General features: G+C 46.0%; 1 protein-coding gene across 1 annotated transcript in view; it reads left to right on the top strand.

The window, feature by feature from the left end:
• GPATCH2 (G-patch domain containing 2) overlaps nt 1-27,048 on the top strand; it is a 118,989-nt gene that overhangs the window by 54,103 nt on the left and 37,838 nt on the right. Inside the window, exon 6 of the mRNA XM_028531324.2 lies at nt 24,578-24,642. Coding sequence (XP_028387125.1) covers nt 24,578-24,642 — 65 coding nt within the window. The remainder of the gene's footprint in view (nt 1-24,577; nt 24,643-27,048) is intronic.

Below are 27,048 nucleotides of genomic sequence, written 5' to 3' on the forward strand. Positions count from 1 at the left end.
GGATTTGGGACCAACAAACCCAGCTCTGCCCCTTAGCCAGTTCTGTGACTTGGGAAACTCCCTTCACTCTCAGAGCCCCAGCCTCTCCCCCTATGAAATGGTGTAATATTAACCCCTCCCCCACCCGATGGCTGTGGGGTGGTGTACGAGGTCAGTGACCTGGAAGGTGCAGTGCAGGTGTAAGTTAAAAGCATGTGTGAGGTCAGAATCCCGGGCACCCCTCTGTTGCTGAGCGCCCTCACCTGCCCCATAACCAAAATAGGCTTGTGTTGGCCAGATCTGCTTTGGAAATCGTGCGACTCTCTTTCGAACCATACCAATTCCGTAAGGGGGTGGGGGGTGGATGGGAACACACATCCCTCATTCCTTGTCCTGTTCGCTGTTACCCTGGTAGCAATGCCTCAGCCTGTGAACTGGTCCCCTGCCCCAGGTCGGCAGGAGCTCTCCCTGTCAGCTGTCCGACAGACACTTAGAAGCTCTTGTCCTTCTTTATTTCTGAGCTGCTCACCAGAGGGGGGAAGGGCGCTCAGACCCCGGTTTCCGGCAGCCCTCTGGCAAGCGCGGTGTTAAAGTCCATTCCTTAGGTCTGGGGAGAGACGATCCCACTGAGAAGTCCCGTGGGTATTTCCAATCCCTACTTCACGGGGTTCCTGCGGTGCATCAAGGTGGGACTGGAAATGGGGCGACACCTCTGACAGTAAAAATGCACAGTCCCACCCAAACCTTGGTACCCGAAGGAGGAGCCACAAAGCAGGACCCGTGTCCTCCCAAGCTGGCCCTGGCCGGCGTGGCAGGCGGCGTGTACGTGAAACCACATGTACATGAAACCACTCGGGAAAAACCCGCAGACAGAAACTTCCCACTTAGAACTTTGATTCTTCCCTGACCTTATCGAATGGAATCGCTGAGTATCATGAGGCACTGGGGAATGAGACAAGACACAGACAAGCTTTATAAAGAGCTGGGGTTTGAGATTAGATTCCGAGGCCAGCTTACCTTTTTCCTGCCTGACTTGCCACGCTGACTTTTGAAAAGAGGACCTGAAACAAAGGAGACACGTATCTCAGTAAATCTTGGTTTTAGAAATCCATTAACAGCGGGGATGCAGAAACCAAGCAATGGCATAATACCGAGTAGGAGAAGACCAGGTATTATAAATTTTCAGGCCATCTGTACACTAAGTACAGTGATGAGTGAGTCATACATCTTAGCTGAGTGGAAATCGTATAAGCTCCTACTCTTTGTAGCTGGCTATAAAACCCTGAATGCTCAGTAGTACAGGCGAAAGCTCTCAAGTTTTCTTCTAACTACTTTAGATGGAAAAGAAAAAATGTTTATAGCTTAAAGGATGAAACTGAGAAATGTAAGAGAAGGGACTAAATTTTTTTAAATGCTTTTTATTATTGAATTGTTCTGAGTCAGACTTATTTAATATGCTGGTAATGACATGCAGACCCCAAATATGGGAAGTTTTTTTTTTAATGTCTGGAATAGAAACAAAATGATGTCTCTACCTTTGGTATAACTATTCTGTCAGTTCTGCCAAAGTACTGTGGTGGCTTTTTTTTTCTTTTTCTTTTTGTAGGATTTATATTCCACCTGCTTCCCAAACAGATTTGCAGGGGGGCTAGTTTGACTTATCCGAAGATAAGGAGATGGTATCTGATGAGACAAAAGAAGCGAGCCTTGTTAATGGGTTTATATGTTTCTGAATCAAACACAGCACCCATAGCTTCTGCAATAATAACAGTAATGCTCAGACGGTGGCGGCTGTAATAGTTTCATCCTTTCTCTCCTGTCGTCCTAACCTTCCCGCGTTTGCCACAGAACAGCTGCGCTGCAGAGCCAATTTCATCAGCTGCCAGCCAACGCAGCAGCGTGAGTGAGATCTCAGAGATGCTCAAGCGGAGGCAGGGCCCGAGTCTCACACCAGAGGCTGCTGTGACTTTTGGGGCTCGGTGGAGACGGGGCTGCCCTCGCTAGGGACCTCATAATTTCCAGAAGCAGGTGGAGGTGGCAATTATAGCTCCGGCCACCATCTTGAACTTTCCGTAGGAAGTGATGAATTGCAAATGGCTAGACCCTGCGCACAACAATAAACCCAAATAAATCTTCAAGGGGTAATAATGACAAGACGGGAAGACTGGCAGCTATAACAAGGCTTCTGTTGTCGCCCACTTCACTGTGGCCTTGATATCCATCATTATCAGCCCGAGCCAGCTCAAGAGCTGGACAAGAAGGTCCGAAGAAGGATGAGTTGTTTGCGCTGAAGCGTCCAGTCGGTCCCATCTGGATGAGAGTAAATGGGATTTTTTTTGCCCGCTCACCGGGCCAGAGCTGTCCATCATCGTAGGCAGGTATCTGATCACTTCACGCTGTGGGACAATATGGCTTGGTTCTCCCTTGGTAGTGCAATGTAACATTCTCGCCCCTCTGAAGGCTCTTCTTGGTTACTTCTCAGCCACACAAAAATGCAGCTCTGTTTACAAAACGGAGCTAATGTTATTTTCCGTTGCTGACAAGTGACTCCTCAGATGAGCGCCTAATTTTAATACAATCCGAATCACAGCTGAAATCTGTACCTCGAATCATATGAGGTTATGTTGAGTAACGTATGTTTTCATCAGCACACTATAAATTATTCATTTTGAAGCTGTCATAAGACAATACAGAAAATTGTGGGAACTTTAAAATTATTTGTAAGGTATTACCTAAATTCCCTAAATACTTTACTATTGTTGACACACACATACATTCTTGATAAAAACAATGTGTGACATTTCTGTCAAAATTAACTGAAAACGGTGTGATTTAAAATAAAGCCATGTTCACTTGAATGGCTATAAGATTAATCAACACAATGTAATTCTTGCAATGATTGTTCTCCCTCTTAGAGGCATATCGGATTTTTTAAAAAAAGTCAGAACCTTCATTTATGATGACCACATGATTATATATTTTATATGTTGTCCTTATTGTGATTATGATGTTTTTAAAATAAAAATTTACTAGCTGATAGGTGATCAATTTCCTTCTCTATTAACCACAGACATCTTTAATAAAGATTACGAGCATTCTCTAAGTGTGTTTTTATTACCTCTTTTCTATTTATTTTCCATCTTTTCAGGAAAAAGATCATATAACTCTTTCTGAACATCTCAGACTTGGTGTTGTCCTTTAAAACAGACAAACTCATTAACAATAGACAGTGGAACCCTTTGCTCATTTTTGCTTTGATCTATGGTCCTCTTTTTGTTATTATTACGCCAATACATATCTTTAGCTGAACCAGTAATTACATCATCCAAGTTCACTTTGACTCCTGAGGTGTCTAAAGGTGAGACATCTGAGGTTTCCCTTTCTTCCAAGTCCACCCGACCAGCCCTTGTGCACTTGTCTTTCCTTCCCAAAGAATCCCTCAGCCTCGAGGCCCCGGGCGCACGCAGGCTGCTTTGCATGTTCATGTCCTGATGAAATCACAGCGTCCAGTTCCAAAGCCCGAGCACACGGAGTCTCCTCCCTGCGGACCTCGCATCCCCCGGTCGTGGCCACGTGGAAATACATGTCAAGAACACTGTTTTCTCACACTGGAATCAAGGCCGTTTGTTTTCGGACCACGGGCCATGTCGGCCTATTTTTGGAACCCCTCCATGGCCTGCCCGTCCGTTCTCACATAACGGATGGCGGCACCGGAGCGTCTGCACCTCCGTCCCCGTCCTGCCGGAATCCTCGGGCGCACGCACGCACGCTCTCCCCCGTGCCCTCCCCAGGCTCCCTCGCTGCCTCCCCTGCCTCCGGAGCAGATAAGCCGGCGCAGAATCTGCATTAGGTCGCATACACCTTCAGCCAGACATGCTATTAAATGCCATGGTGTAATTCCATGTTGAATAGCATCCATATGTGTGTGAATATGTCATACGAACCTGCTTAAGAACCTAATGAATAGCATTTGTTGAAGTGTCTCCTCTGTACATGTAAGAGCTGACTTCTCATTGAGGTTGTTCAGTAGTGTGTGTGTATATATATATATATATATATATATATGGTTTGATTCATATACATTAGGCAGAACTATTAGTGTGCCAATATTTTCTCTAGGTATTTCACATCTAGAAATATGACTTATGTTAGAATGAGATGTTACTAAACAATTTATCTGACTGCTAATAAAGCTCTTGGCATTTAATGCTGAGAAATATTACTAATGGCATCCAGACTATGACGACTGAAAATTAAATGATTTACATGAAATGGGACAATATTAAATGATTGGAGTTACTGAGTAATCTTCAAGCATTCAAGTTATTTTACTTACTCGCCATTTCACCCTCTACAGCTTGCATAACTCCTAACTAAATCCTAGTTTTCCCCTTGTAAAGTGGGTTAATAATAGTACTTCCCTTGTAGCCTTTTACTGTGTTACATGATTTCTGACACAACATTTTTAAGAAGTGTTGGACAGTATTGTTCAGATGCAGCATTTGTGTTTCTGTGTCTTAGTTTACGGTCCAGATTGCTAGTGGAGGAGGCAAAGGGAACTTCTGGGGCACCGTTTTCAAGGTTTGGGTAGAAAAGAACAGCAGTCCTGAATGTTTGAATGCATCAACCGAGAGCAAGGGTACGAAGTTCTATGTGCATCAAAATTACCTGCAGGGCTTCTTAAATGACCCATTGCTGGCCACTGTCTGCTCTCCACCCCCCAGGTCTCATTCAGAGGGTCTGGGTTAGGGTCTGGGAATTTTCGGTTCTAGCAAGTTCCCAAGTGATGCTAATGTTTCCAGGAACCCTGGTCTCGTCAGACTCTTCCTTTAACTGACACAGAGTGAGACGAACCCATTCATGACACCCTGCACTTCCTGTTTGGTGACCCTGGTGCCAAGCAGAGAGCCCTTGCCACCTCCAGAGAGCAAAGACGCTGTTTACTGGTTAGAAATCGTTTTCCGTGTCTGGCCTGACCTGATTCACACTCCTGACTGGGCCAGGTGTCTCTCTTACTCACCACGAATGAGAATTTCCTGTTTTATTTTCTTAAGAAGTTGGGGGTTCTAGAATGAGTTTCATTAAAATAAAATATTGTTTCAAAGTGTGAACTTTGTAGAGATTTATAGTATAATGTATGTGTGCAAAACGTTATCTTTCCGTGTCAGCAAAAATTCTTCATGAAATCTATGGTCGTATGCTGGGCAGTCACACTCAACTAGTCATGCAGGGGTCTATCAATGATCACGTGCCTTCCTTGCACCCCTACATATACTTAAATAATTATACTAGTATAACACACAAGTATAAAAATACAGTTCATTATCCCAGACTTTTTAGTGCTTATCCCGAAAATATTTGTTCATTAAGATTACATAAAGCAGATAGTCATTTTTGACTAAAATTCCTTTATTTCTAGTTCAAAATCAGCTACTTTAGTTTTGGAAATTTTACTGTTTGAGTTCCCGTTTCTGAAGCAAGCTATTAAACCTTTTTTATTTATTGGTAGATTTTTGTTCAATCTTTTTTATTTTTTTTTAATCAAGAAGGTAACAAGAAAATTTGACCTTCAGTTGTAGATGAGTATCCTTCACTAAAAAAAATCACAATTAATGATGATAACAATCAGTTTGCCTTTAACACTATCTTAGATGGCTTTATTTTTTCCACGTGAGGATAGCTGGTGTTTCTTCATGGGAATGGCAACTTTGAGGGCAGTGACTGTCTAATTTATCACGGCTATGCCCCTGCTGTCACACCACTACCCAGCACTGAGCAGGTGTCCATACATATGTGGTGAATCAATGAATAATAGGAGTTATCGTTGTTGCTGCCTTTTATTGAGCACCTAGTCTATGGTAGGTCTTTTGCTAGGTATTTATATGTATCTTCGCTCCTCATGCTGGCCTATAAATCTACATATTCTTAATCACCGAGGGACCTGAGGCTTGGAGAGATTAGAAACCTAGCCAGTGTCACGGCTCAAATGGTGGGTCCTTGTCTTGGCCACAGAACCGAGGCCTTGCCACTCAACCATGTGCCTGTGAGGCTCGTGTTCTGGGGGTAAGATAGGAGCGTGGGTAGTATTCAGGGAGAGAAGAACGGAACACGCGTGAGGTTGGCATTTCAGAAGCCGGGCAGCTGAGCCTGGGGAAGAGAGAGGTATCATCTGTCTCCTTGCAGAGCTCTCCTGTTAAAGAAGTAGTCAGGAGGAAAGGAGGTTCAATTTTGTTTGCACACCATTTAAAACAGTTGGCATCCAAGTAATGCATGATTTTTGCACCCAACTAACCTGTGTACCTAAGTGCGGCGAACATTTTCAGTCATTAAACTTTTCCTGTTTTCTAACTCCCGTGAATTTGCATAGGACAGGTTAGTTTCTGGATTCACTCGCCGATTAAGAAACCCTCGTGGTTTGTATATATTCCGTTCCTTAATGAATTATCTCAGTTGGCTCTGTTTATTCCATACGAAGCTCTGAGTGGATCCGTCTTCCACAGGAATGGGAGTGACCAGTAAATGCTGACTGAATGGAGAATGAATGAACAAATTAGTGAACGAACAACCCGTGGCCATAAGCATTTCATGAGTTCCCTTTGAACGAGGTTGCGTAGGCTGTAGCTCAGATGCGGTGGAACCACTCCCTGGTATCATTAGGTCAGAGAAGGAAAAGGAAGATATCAAATCAGATAGACTTCTCACGGGATCCTGATCTTCCTATACACGGCAGCCGAAATGTCATAAATGCTTCTGGAGTGTTTTCATCCCGAAGCAGCATTTGCCATCTTCATTTCCCAAACTCTAGGTGTGACTGACAGCCCGCACGTCCGTTGGCTAATATTTGAGGCAAGAAAAACGGGGCAGGAGAGCCCACAGCCTGAAGGGAAACATGCATTCGTATGAAATTGGAAAAATACCTTGATGTATTTATCTGAGTTACCAGTTACCATTTGGCCATTAATTGAGATTAATCAAAATAAATCTCGCATGGCTCCTTGTCTACAATAGGTGCTCAGGGTAATTGAGCTCTGAGCCAGGGAGACCCGGGGAGGCTAAGCCAAAGTGAAGTGTTCTGCAAAGGAGGTGTTCAGGTGCTATTAGACAAAGCTTGTATATATAGAGAGAGAGAACAAGCGGTCGTGTACAGAGACCAAGGCTTGTGTGTGCCCGTCAATTAGACCTTCATAGGTGTTATATCGTCTTTGAGCGTGAAGGACATAGTTGGATCACAGAGCACACTGGGAGGAAAGAGGGAGATTTGGTCTTCGTATGGGGAACCCCATTCTGCCCAGCTGGAGTGTCTACAGTGTGATTCACGCGAGAGGTGTTAACACTTACTTCAGATTGGCCTTGGGCACACCCGCCTTCCGCGGCACCACGTCCCTGAAAGGTCCGTGTTGTGACCTTGCAGACGAGGTTCTTGTGCGATGGGATGAATTACTCAGCCCAGGTAGCAGTGATAAATAAGTATTCGTGCGAGTTAAGAAAAAGGTTGGACTTTTTCCTATATATGAGCTCTTATTTATTCATTTGTTTATTTATTTTTACCCCAATATGAGGACATTTTTTCATTGCTTCTAGGGAGAGGAAGAGAGCGGGGAGAAGGGAAGGAGGGGAGAAACAGAGAGAGACTGAGACGTTGATATGAGAGTGAAACATCAATTGGTTGCCTCTAGTGTGCACCCAGACCAGGGATTGAACCCACAACCTGGGTATGTGCCCAGACTGGGAATTGAACCCGAGACCTCTTGGTGTATGGGACATTGCTCCAACCAACTGAGCCCCACTGGCCAGGGCTATGCTTTTAACTATGGCCAATTTTTAGGGTACTAATGAGGTTGAGCAGAGTGTGGAAGCTTCAAGTTTATGATTTTTGTCGGTTTTTTTTTAACCTAGGCTACATTGAAAAACTTGCTAAAAAAATGAAAAGATCCTTTTCTTCAGATCAAGGACTTTTCATATCAGGCTTTGAGAGACTTGACTTGTCAGACCCCCAGTGACTCACAAGGCTGTACTTTTAACCGTGGTGACAGGACATCTGTACGCTAGGCTTGAGGCTGCGGGGGAAGGAACAAGGGCACCGTTGATGTGTCCTAGGCGGCTCAGGGGCCCCAGGTACTTCCTCCTGCGGAATCTCCACACGTTGAGTGGAATCTGTAGTTTATGAAGCAGCGTAGCTTTATCAGGGAAATAAAGTCACAGCTCAGAAGAAATTGACAAGGGTTTCAGCCTGAGTTATGTTTTTCTTTTCTTTGTCTGAAAAGAGCAACCCTTGGAAGGATGCAGGCCCTAGCAGCATAGCGGTGGCGCAAAAGGAGTTAAGGAACCCGATTTGAATTTGCCCGTCAAGGAACTTGTTTCGGAAGCCACGGATGGGTGGATTTGTCTCAGAATTGCTCTGACGCGTCTAGCTTTGTGGCCAAACCCTGTGCAAACCCTCCAAAAAACCGAGTTACAGTAAATCTTTGTAGGAGGTCCTATTTCATCTTCATTGTTAGAACAACAAGAAGGGTATATTTTGGGGTAACTACCCCCGGGGTGGGTCTGAAAGGAGAGGCTGTGGAAGCAGAGATTCTAGATGACACTCAGAGGCTTTTTTTGTTTTTGCTTCTTCTCACCTCTAGCTCCATAATCCTAGCAACGATGACTTCAGAATTTGTAGATTCAAGATCCCTCACTGCTAGAAATCTGAATGCATACTCCTCCCATTCATTTCATGAAAGGCTTCTCCTGGATGTTAAATCAGAGGGTTTGCTGAAACCCGTTTGCCCCTGGAACAGTTCCGAGTGCTCTCAGAAGCCAGAACCAGAACTGAGGAGAGGACAGCAAGCATGATCGTGCAAGCACTATGCACACCAGTGAAATGCAGGCCGCACACAGTCTTACCGCTGAGAGAGGGGCAATCACGGCTGTGTCACTTTTTAAAAAATCATCTACATTTTTGGAAAAAAGGTTGACAAGCTATTCTTCATCACCGCTATCAGTAAAAAAGCCCACTTTATCCCACCCACAGTCACGGAGTGTCTTGTGGAAAACCCAGGGGCGCAGACACGTTAGGGCAGTGATGCACCTTCCAGGGTGCTTCCTTGGGAAAGGAAGGGGACAGCCGGAAGCTGTCCGGGCCACCCAGCGGCACCAGGCAGCCTGCCGCAGGGCCGGCTGCTGACTTTCCGTTGATCTGTTTTTCCTCCTGTTTTTCTTCTTCCCACCTTGCCTCCCTCTCACCTTCCCTCCTTTCCCTTTCCCTTTCCCTTTCCCTTCTTTCCTTAAATGTCATTTTAAAGAACTCTGGAACCCCTCTGTGATCCTACCGTAATCAACTGTGCCGTCCTTGCCTGTCATAAAGTTGAAGTAAACGATCAATGACTTTTAAATAGTTTAACCTCCAGAAACTTTTTTTATTAAAAAAAGAAACCCAAAGGAATTCCATTTTACTTTAAATGCTGGAAAACGTTAGTTTGATACGCTGATATTTATCCTAAGCTATTTTGATGTTCAACATACGAACCAAAACTGGGTGATTATAATGAAAGTAGTGGCTATTTCAAAACTACAGTTGGCACAGATGCGTATTCATTCAGTTTTTATATAAAATACATTTCTAAGTATTTTGTAGAAACAATCAAGAAATCAAATCTTCCAGGCCTACCCAGTGCCACGGTTTCCTATGCATTGCGGCTCCTACCACGGCCATTACTATAAAACGTTCCCTAAGTACATAAAGGCTCTGATCGTTAGGATTTTTATTGCCAGCCACACATACAGAGCTGCAAATTGCCTTGTTTCAGATTTATTATGTATTACTCCAGAAATTCTATAAAGATCAGAAGAACTGATTACAATGTTGACCTTTGCATTAACTCATCTGAATTTAAATTCGAGTGTTTGATTTGGGAAAATAAGTCCATTCATCATGGGTCTGCTACCGAGGGGGTGGGCAGCCCTGATTGGGAGTGCTGAGGCCCGATTCATTTATGGAGCGTGGGCCTGAAGATTGTTTGTAGGACGAGAGGAGCCGCAGAGGCGCGCCCGGGGACCCACGTGGGCACCGCCCTTTGCCAACCTAGAGTAGTCCGTCTGCTCCCACCTTGCGGCTCCCAGGTATTTGACTGAGCAGATATAGACTGGTTAAAATATATATACACGTAAATGTATAAACCGTTCTTTGATTTAAAATTAAGGGTCCTTCTTTTATTGAGAAAATCACCATTTTCAACCTAGAATCTCCAGTTTGGAGGAATGTTGAAGTGCTTCTCATTCTGAAATGAAATTCGCCTTTATGTTATACTTGAACTCCAACTTGTCCATGATTTCCCTCTGCCCCTGAATTACTAAGAAAAAAGCTCTTTGGAGTAATAGCTTCCTATGTAGAGCTACAGCTTTCATTTTCACCCATTGAAGTATTCGGGTTTCACCCCACAGAAATTCTAACTGTACGCCCTCACGCTGCATCCACCTCTGCCCCCCAAATTGCGTCTCCCACCCACACTGATGGACCTTCTCATCTGCCCTTCGGTTGGCAGAGGGTTCTAGAAAGGGATTTGATAACGCCAGGGTCGATGGCAGTCACCGCGAGACATTGGCACGCATTGACCCCTGAACATCCACACCATTTGGATAGCAGAGCCTTCCTAACAACTTGGGGAAGTTAGGGTCCAGCACTTTGAAGCAGGGAGATGATGGACACAAACTGGACCTGGAGGAGCCCGAGGAGCCTGCCTGTAAAAAAGCATCCCTTGTGGGTCAGGGTCTACGCCCATCTTAACACTTAAGGATCAGCCCTTCTGCCCCTTGTGATGACTAACCCTCCAACCTGGGTCCTGCTCCGAGGGGAGAGGCCAGGGAAATACCATTTGCCAAGTTTCAGTGGGCAGACTGGAAACCACTGGAGTAGCCCCTGGATGTTTGCGGCGGATTTGTCCTGAGACATGCGTCGGCTACAAACGGGAATGTGTAACGGAGCCTATTATTTCCCCCATACACCCAGCCAAGTAAAACTGAAAAACCTAAGCGGCCCTTCACGCCGTTAACGATTCTATAAACACAAGGCCTAAGTATTGGAGAGCTGTTAAAGTGAATTCTGCCCCCCAAATAAACTCCATACCACATAGCAACATTACTGGAGTGACCCGGAAGATGCTGTAGGATGGAATTCTTGTATCACTGTCAGCTGAACTTCCTGGAATAACCCACATCGTTGAGTAGGGGAGTTGTATTTCCTTTTTTTTTTATTATTCTTTTCTTATTTAGTTTAAATGGGCACTGAAGTCCTACCTGGTTTGGTTGTATTGAATACTTTGGTGAATTTGAGTCTTTTGTCCTACCATCGTGTGTGTGTGATTTGGGCTTCATTTACTGTAATGGTGATTTTTTCACTTCTTGCATTTTAGTATTTCTGAGTAGCATCGGGGTATTCTAGAAGGGCAGAGAATATTGCTCTGGGAAGCTGCAGTAGTTAAAATTGGAAGAGAGAAGTAAGTGACTTTGCCTTAGCTATAGTATTTGGCAGGGTTTTTTTTTTAATACTAATGCATCATTGTTAGGAATTACCACATTTTCTGTGTACTTTAACTCCGTCTGCTTTGCTCCGGAGCCCAGACAGTTTCTCCTGTGTGTTGATGCGTGTGTGGGTTTGAGGTTGTGCCAACTGTCTCTGTCTGAGGACTCGTGGTGACGAGCCACACGCCCAGAAAGTCCTGCAGGGTCTGCATTAAACCATGCAAAGGCCCAAAAGTGAAAAAAAAAAAAAGTAAAGTGAATTGGAGATGAAAGAAAGGCGGGTCGAGACATAAGGAATAAAGGAACTGGAACCCACTGTGGAGACCTGAAGTCAGTAGAGCCGAGGAAGCGAGTCTGTTGCGCGAGTGTGTGGTTGGCTGCTCCTTCCTTTCCCTGGGGTGTTTCATGCCAGTTCCCAGGACACGGACCACCCACCCGAAACCGGAGTCACATGTCTATTCATTCAGTCAACAAGCACTGTAGGCACTTCTGTAGATACATGAGATGCGTTCTTGAATAGTCTTTTCTTTTAGGCTTTGACATAATTATGTTCATTAACCTAAGAAGAAACCAGTGTCACCTCAATGTCAGAACCCACCCACTCAGGTTGAGGAGGTGGATACTTGGCAATGACGTAATAGTCTAACACAGCGGAAGTTATTTTTCCCTTTGGACTAAGTCAGGGGAGGGAAACTCCACACCAGCAACAGGAATGAAGAGCCCTGAGAGCCAGGTCTGAAGGGAAACATTGATCTTGTTGGTAAAGCTGATTGGGGCTGTAGAACGTAGGTGCGCTACTGCTGACAACAGCTAGCATTTATTGAGCCCTTACTGTATGCTTGGCAGCCTTCCCAGCTTTCGACACATCCTGACCAGTGTGGTTCTCGTAGAGACCTGTAAGACAGGGCTCACCGTTCTGCCCTGCCCTTCCATGTACTCGTAAGGCAATGGAAGTACAGTAACCTGGAGAGCTAGAAAGTGGCAATGCAAGAATGTGAACAGCAGGCGCTGTACCCTAACCACTGGTGTGGTCCTGTGACATCTGGTCTCCCCATGGGTACTGGATGAGAACTGAAAGGGTCAGACTTGAAGGAAACAATGGATTGTCACTTAGTCCAGGTGATGGTGGCTTCGGAGGGTACCAGTTGTGATCTTGTATCTTCTGTAGATCTCCTTTTTCCTTCACAGATCTGAACAGTGTAGGAAACAGAGGAAGTGGCTGGAAGCAGTGGGGGGTGCTGCCTGGTGCTGGGACTGCGCACCCAGCGCCCCGGAGTTGGGCGGAGCGCAGCGCGTCGGTGTTCCGCAGCCGACCCTGCTGGATGACCTCACCCTTCCAGACCCCGGGGCCGCGGAGCTCCGGTTAACGCTTCCGGGGTAACTCTAGAGTGGCTGGTACTCTCTGGTCTCTTGGTTATGTTGATGCTTGGGCCCTACCAGCGCTTCGTGGGTGGCTTCTGCTAGAATGAATTTTAAGAACACGTGACACCCTGCCGTAATCTCCGAGTGCATGCTCTCACTCATCAGCCTCCCTTCTCTCTTTAATTCTTTTAATAGTGCACTCCTCCAGAAAGATGATTCAGCAACTTTCTTCTTTTTTTCTTGTACTTTTTATACCTATTGCTTTTGACCAACTTGGGTGAAAGTGAGGGATTCACCAAAGATAGCAGAGCATCTCTCTTATTTTCTATACTTGAAAAATTGTGAGCCACTCTTTACGCAAAACACCTAGTAACTTATATTCATCCACTCAGTTTATTCTCTGTAATATGTCCAAGTTTTATTTTTTGTACCATTTAATTTTATGAAACTGTTATTAGAATGGTTTTTACTATGCAGATGGCAACATGAGTTCTAAAACAACAACACATCTAGACTTTTGAAAGAATATAGCATGTAGCCGGTTTGGGAGTTAACTGGGGTATATACTGAGTTGTTTCATGACTATTGCAAAATGATAGTCAGCTGTAGTGAGCAAGATCTCTGCTTTTGACTAACTCAAGGTGTGGCTCAGTGCGGGCAAATACACCAAGGTCGGTTGGTAATACACCAAGCTCGGTTGGTGACTCAACAGTGAGTTGGACAGTAGCCATGGCTTTCAGGAAGCGCATATTCTTATAGAGGAGACAAGTGCCACCGTGTCAGGAGGCAGCCTGTGATGTGACGGAAGAGAAACAGAGGAATCCAGAGTGGAGAGAGAGCCACTGTTGTGTGTGGTTGTGGAAGCCTTGGAGGTTTTCCATTGTTATTGTGTAAAATCAAAGGAAGTCAGTGTGTGTGTGTGTGTGTGTGTGTGTGTGTGGTTGGGCGTGGGAAGAGGTGCATTCTCTTTATTGCTTCAATACCATGTATTTGAGTGGTCTGCTAATTCAAGTTTCTTTTAGGCTCTTAGGATTGGCAAATCAGCTGTAAAACATTCAATTTAGAGGCCATTTGCGTAGATAAGATACTTAACTCTATTTTATTTAAACTCGTGACCTTTACACTAATTGAAAAGCATCAGAAAAGCAGCCGCCTATGTAGTCACTAATAATGTCTTTGTGGAAATTACCGAGTTAAGTTTTGTGATTTCGACTGGCCTCCGTGTAGTTTCAGCTTAATGTGTAAAGTAACTCTTCTTTGTAATTCAGTGTGTTTTGAATATTAACTATGTGCCTGCACTTCTAATATGCTCACGAGAAACAACTGCTCGTCTGGTTGTTGCCCACCCTGACCAAGACTGCGTCTGGTCACTCGCTGAACAGAGGGATGGCGGCCCCAGGAATAAGGTTCTCCCACGGTCGACGGTACCATTCCTCTGCCGGCATTTCCTCTCGGTTTCCAAATTCCACCAGCCCCACCAGAACCCCGTATTCTCACTCACGCCTCCTGTAATATTGACTGTGCCATTCTATTATTGAGATTGTATCTGGCATTAGACTTCAAGACAACGAATACAACTGACGATAGTCAATAGACACTGACCTACGTACGTGACAGAGGCTCTCGTTTAATTCTCATGGTGACTATAAAATAGGGTTACTTTTGTCCTTGTTTTATAGATGAGGAAGTTGAGTCTGTCATAGAACCGAAATGTAGACAAATCAGGACTTGGACCCAGGCAATTCAGCCCCCATGCCCACACTTCTAGTCACTATGCCGTTCTGTTCCTACGAGTAACGCCACACAGGAGAAAACCAAGGAACTTCCTGGGTTCTGGCTTATTGTGTTAGACCTGGTGGACAGTGTGACCCATCTGTGGGCCCCACACTGACCAGCGAGAATTACTGCTAGGATTCCAGGTTGCCGTGCTTCCTAACCTCACTGTAACAATTCTGTCTTTGTCACAATTGACTTTACAACCTGCAGGTTGAAAAACAGAATGCACATTGTGTGGAATTTTGCTGTAGAACAGTGGGAAAGCTTCAACTAGTCAAATACTTAGTGCTGTACTTCTTAGTTGTGGGTCAAACAGAAAGACTCTCCTCTATTTCCACTGTAAGGGCAACTCGTCTATTTGTGAGTGTCTTCTAAAGGGTCGATGTCAGCTTGTAAATGTCAGGAGGCAAAAGAAACCTGGCTTCCTCATTTCCTACATTTGATACTTCTGAGCTTTCCCAGTGTGGGGGAAAGCGCCTGGGATGCAGACCCAGAGCCTTGGCCAGTTAGCCATTTCAGTGTAAAGTGTCTCTGGGCAACTGGCCTGCTTGTAACAATCGCTCAGTCTCGATGCTTTCCTCCCCACGTCCCGTCTGCTTCTCTCCAAGGTGACAGCAGGGGCTCGTGTGTCCTGAGGATGACGGGGATGACCTTAGACCCACGCACCAGCCTACTGTCCATGCTGGCGCTCGGTCTGCGTGGATCTCTGGCCGGGCGGCCTGGTCTCAGCCTTGGTTCCACATTCACTGATGTGAGTCTGGGTCCGTTTGGCCTTTGAAGGCATTTTCCTGGTCCCCATTATTGAAGCCTGTGCATTCCAGTCATTTGCCTCTGACCTCCACGTCCCCGCACGCCTGTGCATCCCAAGACGGTGCCCTCCCATGGGTCCCCGTTAGGTCACAGAGACTCCTGCATCAGCCGTAAACACACGCAGCCCACAGGGGACCAGTCAGAGCTCCTCAGGCTGTCTGCATAGCTCCCTCCCTCCCCAAACGCAGCACCTTCACTCCAGTGCCAGGCACGGGGGGCGGGGTGCCAGCTCAAATGTGGGGTCCCTCCCAGAGCCTCGCCTCCTCCCCAGCCGTGACTCCAGCCTCAGTTTTCCTTCCCGTGCTCCACAGGAGCGGGTGGCCATGGGGGAGGGATTTGCTGAAGATCATAATTGTCCTCACTGCCACGTTGCCCCCGACCTCTGTGGCTACCAAACAAACAAAAAAACAACATGCACCAAGCTTTTTAGTATGTTGAAAATCTCATTAGGAATGAGAACTCTTGTACTCTTTTCTAAGTTTCATCCTTAATATACTACACTCTGAATAAGCTAAGCTTCAAGAAGAAAATGTTTTCTAGATTCTGTTTTGTATGTATGTGACGCCTTTTTTTTTTTAACTTCTGCAGAACTGTGAGGAATTGGAGGGAAGGCTCCAAAACCCTCACTAGAATGTTTAATGACCTGAAATTCCTTTAAATAGTTGAACCTTGCTTTTAAAACCGTCTTGAACGTCCCGAGAGGTCAAAGGATTTTTATAAACAGATTCCTTGACAGTGGCCACGTTATGTGCTGTATATTTCAGGCTGATAATAAGGGCTCCCTGAGGGTCAGCGGGTCACGTCCCAGCGGTGTCTGATGAGATGGAGGGTTATCTCCCATGTCAGCCAGCCGGCCAGCCCTGCGAGCAGTTTCGAGCCGGCCAGATAATGGGATGGAATGCTGAAAGGAGGGCTGAAATCTACTGGAAATTGTCACGTGAGAGAACAATAACTTTTTAAAATAAATGTAAGGCACCTTTTGACATCGGTAGGCATATTTGATCACTTTTAATGGGAGATATTTTAAGTGGATAGGTTGGGCAGTGTATAAAGTGAATCATTTCATTTTATGCTTAGATTAAAAAAATACAAATTCTATCACACATGAGATTTTTGATTAAGAAAAAGCTCCTGAGCAAAAATGGAAACCTGTGTTTGGGTAGAAGTAATTTTTCCTCTTCTCTGTTATGATTACTGAATTAACATCACCTAATACTACTAACATTTCAACTTCTTAATTGCTGTTTTAAGTTTTGAATATAAAATTACTTCTACCCAAACACAGGTGCAATAGCAACAGGAATCCTGAAGTCGCTCTGCTGTATTCTGTTTCCAGGACAGTGTCTTCATAAACCATTATATTCATTAATGCCTTTCTTAAAGTCACCCATTCTTTAAAAGACTTTTGATTCAGTCTTTGTATTTCCCTGCAAACGTCATCTTGCCAAACGCAAATGCACACTTCACATTGAGAAAAAGTTTGTGTGTGCGTGTGTCCTGAACCTCAAGAAAATATTTATCTTTACGTGTAGATGTGACCTGACTGAGTAGTCCAGGTTTGCTCTATCGCGGCACAGAGAGGAGAGTCTCCGAGGAGGGAGGGGCTCTGAGCACACGGTGGAGTGGGTTGCAGTGGGGTGGGATGACAAAGCTCCCGACACTGCTGCAGACACGGTGCGTGTGTGGCTTTGGCATTCGCTCTCACAGAAGGCGGGTCTTCAGGCCCCACGGGTTTTTATGTGGGCATGGGGGTGGGGACGGGGGGCACATGCTCACTGTCCCGCAGCCCGCAGCGCTGCCGGCACCGAAAGCTGGTGGCTCGGGAAGCCTGCGGTCAGCCAGCAGAGGCCACTCACGGCTCGCTGCTGACACTGGGCGGCCGGCAGCACGGCCTGTCTGCAGTCACAGTGGCCCTCACCCCGAGCCGGTTAACGCTGAATATCTTACTCAAAAATAATTACACCGCATGGCATTGCAAAAAAAAAACAGGTGTTGCTGTATTGTTTTCTTCATTGTGTAGATTATTCTTTTCTACAGGAGTATTTAGGTTATTATCAGTGTCTACCAGAAATGAGACTTTATTCACTTATTAGAAGTATCCTTATTCTAATAGGCCAACGGTTCTAAATCCTTAATTCTTCCTGCTGACTTATTTTAACTAGGAAAACGGTGGTTTAAAATGAAGATTTAAAACAATGGCGTTGTTTAGTTTTAGAATTAAAACCTGATTGCCAGTGTTCCATGTGTGAACACACGTCTCTAACCCTTCACCGGTGTCGTCTGATTTGCATTTTGACAGTAACTTTCAGAGAAACACAGGTGCCCCTGTTAGGTGACAGGGTGCTCGGATTACTTCCAGATCACCCGAAGTCTGTCCTCGTCACCACCGCACGGGACGCTGGCAGCCCGAAGGTTCGCATCTCCCCTTGGCCGTGGGCGAGTCCTGCGGGGAAGGCTAATCCCCGGCTGAAAGGAAGGCTTTGTGCTCTCTGAGCTTGACTCCTTCTGATTTTTTTTTTTCTTTTTGGCTCTTTATAAAACCTGTCTGGTTTCAAGGTGCAATCTCACTTTCACATCGAGGTCTGTTTTTGAAAGAAACACCGGTCCAAGTCCTCCAGTCGTCCACGGTCCCTCACGTAGTCTCATTATGAAAATGTGCGCTCCTCTCTCGCCCGGCTTTCCAGTGTTTTACTGCCTCGGCTGTAATGGCTCGCCGCGGTGCCATTTGTCATTCTCATTAGTCTGTCCCTGACGCGCGCTGATACCCCTGTCTGAGCCACCGGGCTCACTCGGCTTCAGATCGCCCAAGGGCCACCCTGAAGTTACAAGTGGGGACCATGGCGTCCTTGGATGCATGATTCTAGGGTGGAGGTTTCCCGAGAACATAAAAGAGTCGCCCCCCACCCCCGCCTTATCCACAGGGCCTGTGTCCTGAGACCCCCTGTGGACGCCCGACACTGCAGCGAGTGCCAAAGCATGCACACACACACACGCACCTACTGCAAAGTTGAATTTACAAACTAGGCACAGTGAGAGGTTGACAAAAATAACTAATAATAATGTAGGAACAGTGGTATCAACACACTGTAATAAAACCTGTGTGAATACGCCCTCTCTCTCACATTCTGTCCCGGGTCTGCTGTCCTGCACTCACTCTGTTTCTCGTGACAACGTGTGACGACACAGTGCCTAGTGAGGATTTGAAGGGAGGAGGATGACGTGGGCGTTGTGATGTGGGCTGCTGTGAGGGTGACATGCACCCAAGCACTCAGAACCCCCGACAGTCCATCTGACAGAGGGCAGGTAGCCTGCATCCACCTGGGCAGGTAGGCTCGAGGTTTTCACGCTACTCACACTGGGGCTCAGTCTAAAACATGTGAGCTGTTTATTTCTGGAATTTTCCTGTAATATTTTTGGACCACGGCTGACTGTGGGCAACTGAAACTTGCAGAAAGGAAACCAACCGGTGGACCAGGATGATTCGAGCCAGTCCCCGAACACAGACAACGTTTGTCTCGGGGTATTGTCTTTGGCGGAGTCCCCTGCCGGGGAAGAAGTAGGAGGCTGTGAATAGCTCAGCCGAGGTCCCAGTGCAGCTCTGGTTCCCCGTCGTGACCTGGGGCCTGTGCCCTCAGCCCGGTGGGTCTCACTTTTCACGTACTTGAGAACAGAACCCATTCAATGCGTCAGCCACCTCGCCTGTGAAAACACCTTATCTGTAGGTGAGGGCTACAAAGTGCAGCAGTGCCATTCTCACTCATGACAATAATATTTCTACTAGTTACATGAATTCTTGATGGTCTTGGGCGGCCATTATCACACTTTTCATTGTTGGTGCATTTATGCTTCCTCCCCTCCAGGGAGGATTAAGAATTGCTTCATAAAAATAGAGACAATTTGGAACGCTTAACCTTGGCACATGGGTAAAAAACATCATCAGGTTCACCCACTGAGTTGCATCCACCGCGCTCTGTCACTTGGTAACGTGAAGTTATCAGTTGGTAACCTGGCTCGATGCTGCTGCAGAGGTCTAGATGCTGCTAATGAGAGGGGGTTTTCCTCAAAGCCTTGCCAGCATGAGCTCGGCTGAAAAGAGCAAGATTGTTGGTCAATGTGGATATATTAAAAAATGGGAAAGACAATGAAAACTGCATCCCTTTTTATAATGCTAGTATTAGGTTCTCTAAGATTTCAAACGCTGAGGCATTTTCGTAGTTGGAAAACCAGCTTACAGTGTGTACAACTGTAGTAACTGAGTAGGACAGGTTGTGAAACATCAGGAAATTCCATCGTCCTCAGAAATGGATTGTCTTCCTTCCAGAATGTTCCTCCCAGGAGGACACTGTCTGAAGCTAAGACTCCCATCACTAAGGACCGTGGTGAGATTTTCCTGGCGTCTGCATCTGCCCAGGCCCACGCCAGCCTTCTGCACACACCTGTTACCTTTCAGCTTCTTGGAGCCAATGAGGAGGATTCTCCCCAAGGCACTGTACAAGTCCACATTATACTTTAATAGAAATCTGGACAAATGAAGTTAAGATATGAATTACCACATGCATGACTTGCTGACATTTTTATTCTTTAGAAAAAAACAAACAAACATTGCAATTAAGTTCCTTAACTTAAAACGGTTGTGGCATCAGAAAGAAGGGTTCACGGTAACAGTGTAACTACAATTACCCCTCTTTCTATGTACCGCATACAAGACGATCAGCTTAAACGTCTTTCCATACACACAGTAGTTGTATCGAATGGAGCAGTTTCCGGTTCAGAGCAATGAGCAGTTACTGCCTGAGGAGCTAGAGAGGGGGTTGCACTGGCCAGGGAGGATCCGACCAGAGAGTGCTTGCAATGCTGTTCTCATTGGGGTTAATTCTACCTCCGGCGTAGAGCTGTGCTGCAGACGGCTCTGGGCCGAGGACATGGACACGTGCAAAGCAGCGATGTGCAGACAGTCGGATGCGGCCGGTGGGGGATGATGGATTGGAGCGGGGAGAGGGAAATTGCAGATGACTCCCTTCTCGGAGATGATTTTTGTCCCCTTCTTCCTCTCCAATCAGGTAGCCGCTCTGTTTCTTTTAATCTGATAAATGACACCCCTCTATGCGACCCGAACTGTCATTTTCTTTGTGTTTGCCTTAAAAGTAATTCTAAAGTAATTTTTTTTTACTTTTTTGTATGTTGCTTTAGAAGTAATTCTAATGTTATTTTCTTGGACGTTTTCCTTCCCCATATAGATTGTGCCTTTTGTGAATTGTGACCATTCTGTAATATTATACGTGAGAATAGATGACACAGGAAATATTTTATTCATTCTCCCGCCTGTCTTGTAACAGAACTTTCTCGCCAATTTATAAAACTCGGGTCCTCTCATTTGAAATACTTGTGGAGAGTCCTTGCTTCTTCTGTGTAGGGTTAGAAGGTAAATATTTCATTCATTCATTTTAACAGCTATTCATGAAAATCAGTTACTGCTAAACATTCACGGTGTTATTTTCTGAGGCTTGTTGTTTAATGAAGATGACTGTACGGACGAGCAGCTGTAAGTTTTCCTCCACCTCTTTGCCCTCCTCCCCTCACTCCCTACCCCCAGGGTTCAAAGTCCTCTTTTCCAGCCCATTTTCGTGGAGCTGTTTTCCTTAACATCCGTCACATGCATTGGAATGACATGCTTGTCGGATGTACCAGGGGGGCCTTCCCTGCAGAGCCCACGAAACGGTGAAGGCTTGTTTCGCTCTTCAAAGAAAGGGAGTCAAATTAATAATGGTCCTTCCGAAGCAGGAGACCTCTGGGCCCTGACAACCTGGCGGGGAGTGTGCGGCCAGGCCTGCCTCCAGCCCGCAGCCCTGGCAGGTCTGACGGGCCAGGCCTGGACGCACTGAAAGGCTTTCTTGTGAGTGGCAGCCCGCCGCCCTGCGGGTTTGTCAGCCTCGACCCTGAAGCAGAATGAAACGTAGCTGGGAACAGGAGCCAAGGTCAAAGGAAAGGACCAACCTTGCCGGAAGGAGGGCGGCTCGGTGCCCTTCCGTGGAGATGCCCTCCGTCAGTTCCCACGAGGCCACCTCCTGGTTGAGAACATGAGCAGTGGTCATCCATCCTGAACAGCCTCTTTCCTCATCCCAGGGGACCGCTGTGTTTCAGACAACTGTGCCTGATTTGGGGTGGGACGCATGGGGTCCGGTGATAACAAAGTGAAAATGCCGTATTATAAGGGCAACTGTTCTGTGTCTCTTTGGAGTAAAATGGCTAAAATTGGTATGAGCACATTAGTGATAGAAAGAATAACAAATTGCTTTTCATGGATCTAACAAAACTGGAAAAGTAGGTATTTTATCATTAGTATCATTTAGATAGATGTCCCATGTATTGGTGCTTGCGGACCTTAGGAATGTTGATGGCACTCACACTGCTATCATTAAATTTGTGTCTCTCCCTTCTAACATTCCCATTTTTCTGAGGTTGGTGACTTCATTGTAAGTAGCAGCAGCAAAAACTAAGCCTCCTGTGGACTTTTAACATTATAGTTTATTTCACCCCTAAAAAGGCCAGAAGTTGACCTACACATTATGTTATCCAGGGAACCTCCCATTCCTCCCTAGCTTTGAGTATTTTTTTTTCTTATTTAATAATTTGTGGAATAAACATAGGCCATGAAAAGAAATATCCCTACTTTATTAGCATTGTAGTCACTATTGATGTAGTCGCATTAATAAGTGAATCCTCAGAATTCAGGGCATATAGTGTGATGTCTAAGATCATCATCAGTAAACATTGGCTGATGACAGAAATGGCCGTCGCCTCCAGGGTTTTAACCCACAACAGGAATTAGATCATGGAGATGGGCTTCTCTCGAAGAACAGCCTGCCAGCTCCCTATCTGCTCCCGTGGAACAGAGGCCACGTTTTCCAACCCATAAACTTTACCAGGTGAACATTTTATTGTGTGCTCAGAGGGATCGGAGTTTGTTTTCTTTGTGATTTCTTTCTAAAACACTTTTGGGATAACCGGAAGGCATATTTTGGGGGGCATTCATAACTACCATCCTTGACGGTTTACTCGACATTAGCAGTTTGAGCTGATGTCTAAAATCGCTTCACTGTATTTTTATAACGATTATCATCAGACCCTGAGTTGGAAAATTTGTAGAAAGACTTCTTTCTGCACGAATGTTTCCAGACACTTTCCAGTCCTGTGAGACAGCAACTAATGAGCATTCACGATGAGTACGAGTTTTCAGGTTGGAAGTCCATGGGACCTCCAGTCTAGTGCCCCTTCCCACAAGCGGAGCGCTGTTCTGAGGTCACGCGGTCAGACTGTCTGTCGGGGTGTCTGCCATCGGAGTGACAAAGGGCTCCCCTGTCAGAACATTGTCCTCCTCCTGAGGCAGACTGGTGACACGGACCCTGAGACCTTCGTGCTTAACTTCGTTTTTTTTTTTTTTAATTCTAAATCATATCTGGTTATGTATCTCTAGAAGTAAAACAAAAATTGGCTTGAAACAGCAGGAAAGGATGTTTGCTTCTATTCTTTTTAAAAGGGGCCATGCTCCAGGTAAATCATGCAAAGTCATTTAAATATCTCCATTTGCAACTGTAAACCTTTGGTGAGTTATTTGCAGCAATTGAATCGAGCTTATCCTTTATCTATGGACATGATGTCTGAGAAATACCTACGATGATTATTTCTGACTAGATTGAAAGCTTACATTTGTATTGTGGTATAAATTAGTTACAAATCCTGTTTTATTGTGTTCGGCTGCATTGTTTTCATCAGGCAATTTATCACGTGGGCGTATGTGAAATTTCTTCATTTATTCAATTTCAGATTACGTATTTCAAGCCAGAGCAAGACTTTAAACATTTTTCCATAAGTATAGCTTCAGGTAAACAAGCAATTTTAGCCCCGAAAATAGCTTCTGCTTCTGTCAACACGTTGTTTATTCTTTCTCCGAGATAAAAAGTTCAGTTTTCTGATATTTGTCCCGAGATAAAGTCAGTAAACAAGATTAATATAGTGTGGAAAAGGTTGTCAGCAGCCCTGGCAGAGGAAATAAGTTGCCTGAACACAGAGCAGACTGTAAACTGAATAAAAGTGTCAGGTCCACCCCGAGATAATGTGATCACGAACCTCTAACAAAGCGTGACATGGGCACAGCCGGCTCTGCTCGGAGCCGCCGTGGGGAAAATGGATTACCGTGTCCCGGGGACGCCCACTGGACAGGCGTGGGAGCCGCATCTGCGGGCGGGGGCCGGGGGCCGTCCTGGAGCAGGGCCACAGGTGGACCTGTGCTGCTCAGACTGCGGGGTTACTACCCGTGTCCCCGCCCGGGCACACGGGCAGTGTTCGCATTCCTTGGAGTGTTGCCCGACGGTGCGCTGGCATCCTGGTGCCTAGGTGATACGAGGAGAAACGCAGTTTTGGAACGTTAGTTGCCCGCCCCCGGTTGCCCTCCTGACTCTTGGTGCCTTTTCAAAACTCTGCACTCTGGACGGCACTTCTGCGACTGTACAAGGACTTTGTTTTTAGCACGAGGGCCTGGCAGGACCTCTTGTTGTCCGTGTGCGTCTGGTTGGTGGTTACCCTGCCTTCGTTTCGCGTGGTGCTGCCCGTGTGCTCTCCGAGCAGACGGTGGAGTCGTGCACACTTTTGTACCGGGAGTAGGCTGCCTTCTGAACATATTTTTGAAACTTTAATTTGTTATCAGGTTTGTCATTTTTATTTAGAAATACAGAAATAAAATATTGTTCTTTTGGGTGAAATTACAGTTCCTGGCTTTATGGGAAAACTGTGGGAAGGCCCCGTGTCCTCGCTTCCTTCAGTGTCTGTATGCCGGTGGGAGGGGGTGTGCCCGGCGGAGGGGAGTAAAGGGGGGGAAATGGGACAACCGTAATAGCATAATCAATGAAATACATTAAAAAATAAGTGTGTGCATTATAATGCATATTGTCTATAGCTGGGAATGAATCACAAACACGTGGGTCTTGGAAAGATCATTTGCTCCCTGAAATTGTGCTCGGATTTTGAGATTCAGTTTGCAGTCTCCACGTCAGAGTGGGTGTCCTGCAGCGGAGACGTCTCTGTGATTCGCTCTCGTTCGGGGAGCTCATCTCTGGCTCATTTTTTTGTTTGTTTGTTTTCGCCCTCCCTCCAGGGGACCGTCCCGGGCCCCGTCAGCCACAAGAGGATGGTGCACTTCTCTCCAGACTGCTACCACGAGTGAGTACACGCCGACTCCCAGTGTAGCTTGTCGGACCTTGGTCCATGCCCTGCTTTTGGGAAATCGGTCGCTGTTGCCAGTAAAGGTGGTTCCATCTGTATCCAGCCTGAGAAAGAGTCAATATCGTAGGCCAGTGACCGTTTCACAGGAACCATTTCCAGGAGTCCCCCACGGCAGAAACTGAAATAAAGGTTGTTAAATGCTGTCGCTCTTTTGTTTGTGGTATAACTGGAAGCTCATGTGTTATTTTTAAACCTTTGAGTTTTATTACATTAAGTAGCGTCCAGCTCCTCACCGTTCTCACGCCCTTCCTCCCCCAGCTCTTTCTAAATCACGACAGTGAACAAACAGTAAGGGGCTTTTCCCCATGACTCCTCTGCTCTCTGCTCCTGTCCCACGTAAGCTGGGAGGGGCCGGTCGTGTGTTTCCATTCAGCGACACACGAGGGAGAAGCTGATTTACGACATAATTCTAAAAATCAAGGCGTTGAGCTTTGACCTTGATGGATTCTTGGGTAAATTTCTAGGTGCTAACGCTATCTCCAAATACATCTTTGTTTGGAAAAGCTTAGGCACGTTACATATTTGCGCTCAATACCATGTGTCTCCTGCGAAGTTGGCTGAACTTGCAAAAGGCCATAAAGTGTCGAAAGACTTGAATTACTGAACGAATTTTTTTCTGGCAAGCAGTCATATTAGGGTCCATTAGATCCCATTTTTAAAATTCATTCCTTAACAAATGCAAAACAAAAATTGTAGTTCAGAGAGAGCTTGTTTTAAATAGATTGACATAAGTATAATTTATATAATATAAAGTGCTATTTATACACCTATTGTTTTATATAGATATTCACTTTATTAGCTTATTTCCTGCTTTTTTACTATTCTATAAGACCTCCTCTCCAATTGTTCCTTGAACAGAAGGGGAAAAAGCAGAGTATTTATTACCTTGGAATGGCAGCTGAAAGCCTTGCATATTTTCTTCTTAATTGTCTGTTCTAACATGAAACAACAACTGTAGCAGGCAGGTTCACAGTGGTGTCTAGACCACAGACTGGACGTGGCCATGACCGTCAGAGCTCTGAGGGCAGACTGGGGCTGCGTCTCGCTGTCCCCCCGTGACCCCAGGCCCGCAGTGCCTGAGCAGTTACCCAGTGAGTGAGACAGGGCAGTGTGGCTTTAAAATGGGACACAACGGATGAAGCCAGCCGAGTGTCGCTTCTCAACTTAGCCGGTACAACCCCCGCTCTGCTCTCCTGACGTCCCCCCAACACCAGTCTCCACAGTGGTTCCCCTCAAATCAGATTCTCGGCACGGGGCACTCAGATGTCACTGGTTTTAGAGTTTCCTCGGCTCCCCCAATGTGCTTTATCACCGTTCCCTCCACACCTGCGACTGAGTGGACTCCCGTGAGGACCTCACGTCCTGCACGCTGCAAGTTCTGTTTCTTCTGTAGCTCGTGCTGACCCACCTTTCCCGCTCCCCGCTCCGTGAGTTTAATTCAAGCTCCGTTATGTTTGAAGTTGAGTCTAGCGTGTCCTTCTGTCTCTGTCCCCTCCATTTCAGTATGTGGTACTGAACACCGCTCAAGTTCAGTTCTGACCCCTTGAGAGCCCCCTGCTTAAAACCCAGTGTTGCCTCTTGCCAATGCTGGAGGAACCCCCTCCGCGTGTCATCCAACACCCTCCACGGCCGGGCTCCAGTCACCTGCTCACCCCAGCCTTCCTCTGTCCCTCCCCACACCTGGGGTCCCACTATCCGGTCGGCGTCTGCTCCCCGAACACAGCCTCCGCCTCACTGCCCACGGTGGGTCTGCTGCTGTGTTCCAGCACCCCCTCCTACCCATATCCATCAAAGTCCGATGTCTGATCCAGAACCAGTTACAAACCGCCTGCTTATCAGAAGGTGCGAGGTGCAAGTGGCAGAACAACTCTGGAGGAGTTCAGTAATGGAGGGACTGCTCTAAGCAAATTCGTTTCTTTGAACAAGGTTTCCAGGTGCTCAGGTCAATGAAAACACAAAGTATGAATAGAACTGAAGCTGAAGGCAATAGTCGTCAAGGGGTACGTGAACTAATTTTTGGGGGAAAAGTTACTCATGATGCCATTCTAATAAAATCTTAGGCTTTATGGTTAGTATTTTCAAAATGTGTTGATTGTGCTGGTTTAATTGAACACTAACAATAACAGTTTCAGATTTGAAATCACTGATTGTTATCAACTAACAGTTGTTTTCAGCATTGACTGGTAAACTTTTCCAGGTAACTCTTCAGCTCTAGTTTTATAGTCATAGAAATGTAAGAAAGTTGTGTGTGGGGGGTGTGCATAGACAGATATGTACAGGCAGGCATTTTTGTTGCGGAAATATGATGGGGTGGACACGGAAAGCCTTGAGCATGAAAGTCTG

This window comes from Phyllostomus discolor, chromosome 15 (genome assembly GCF_004126475.2).
Source record: "Phyllostomus discolor isolate MPI-MPIP mPhyDis1 chromosome 15, mPhyDis1.pri.v3, whole genome shotgun sequence".
Taxonomy (NCBI): Eukaryota; Metazoa; Chordata; class Mammalia; order Chiroptera; family Phyllostomidae; genus Phyllostomus; species Phyllostomus discolor.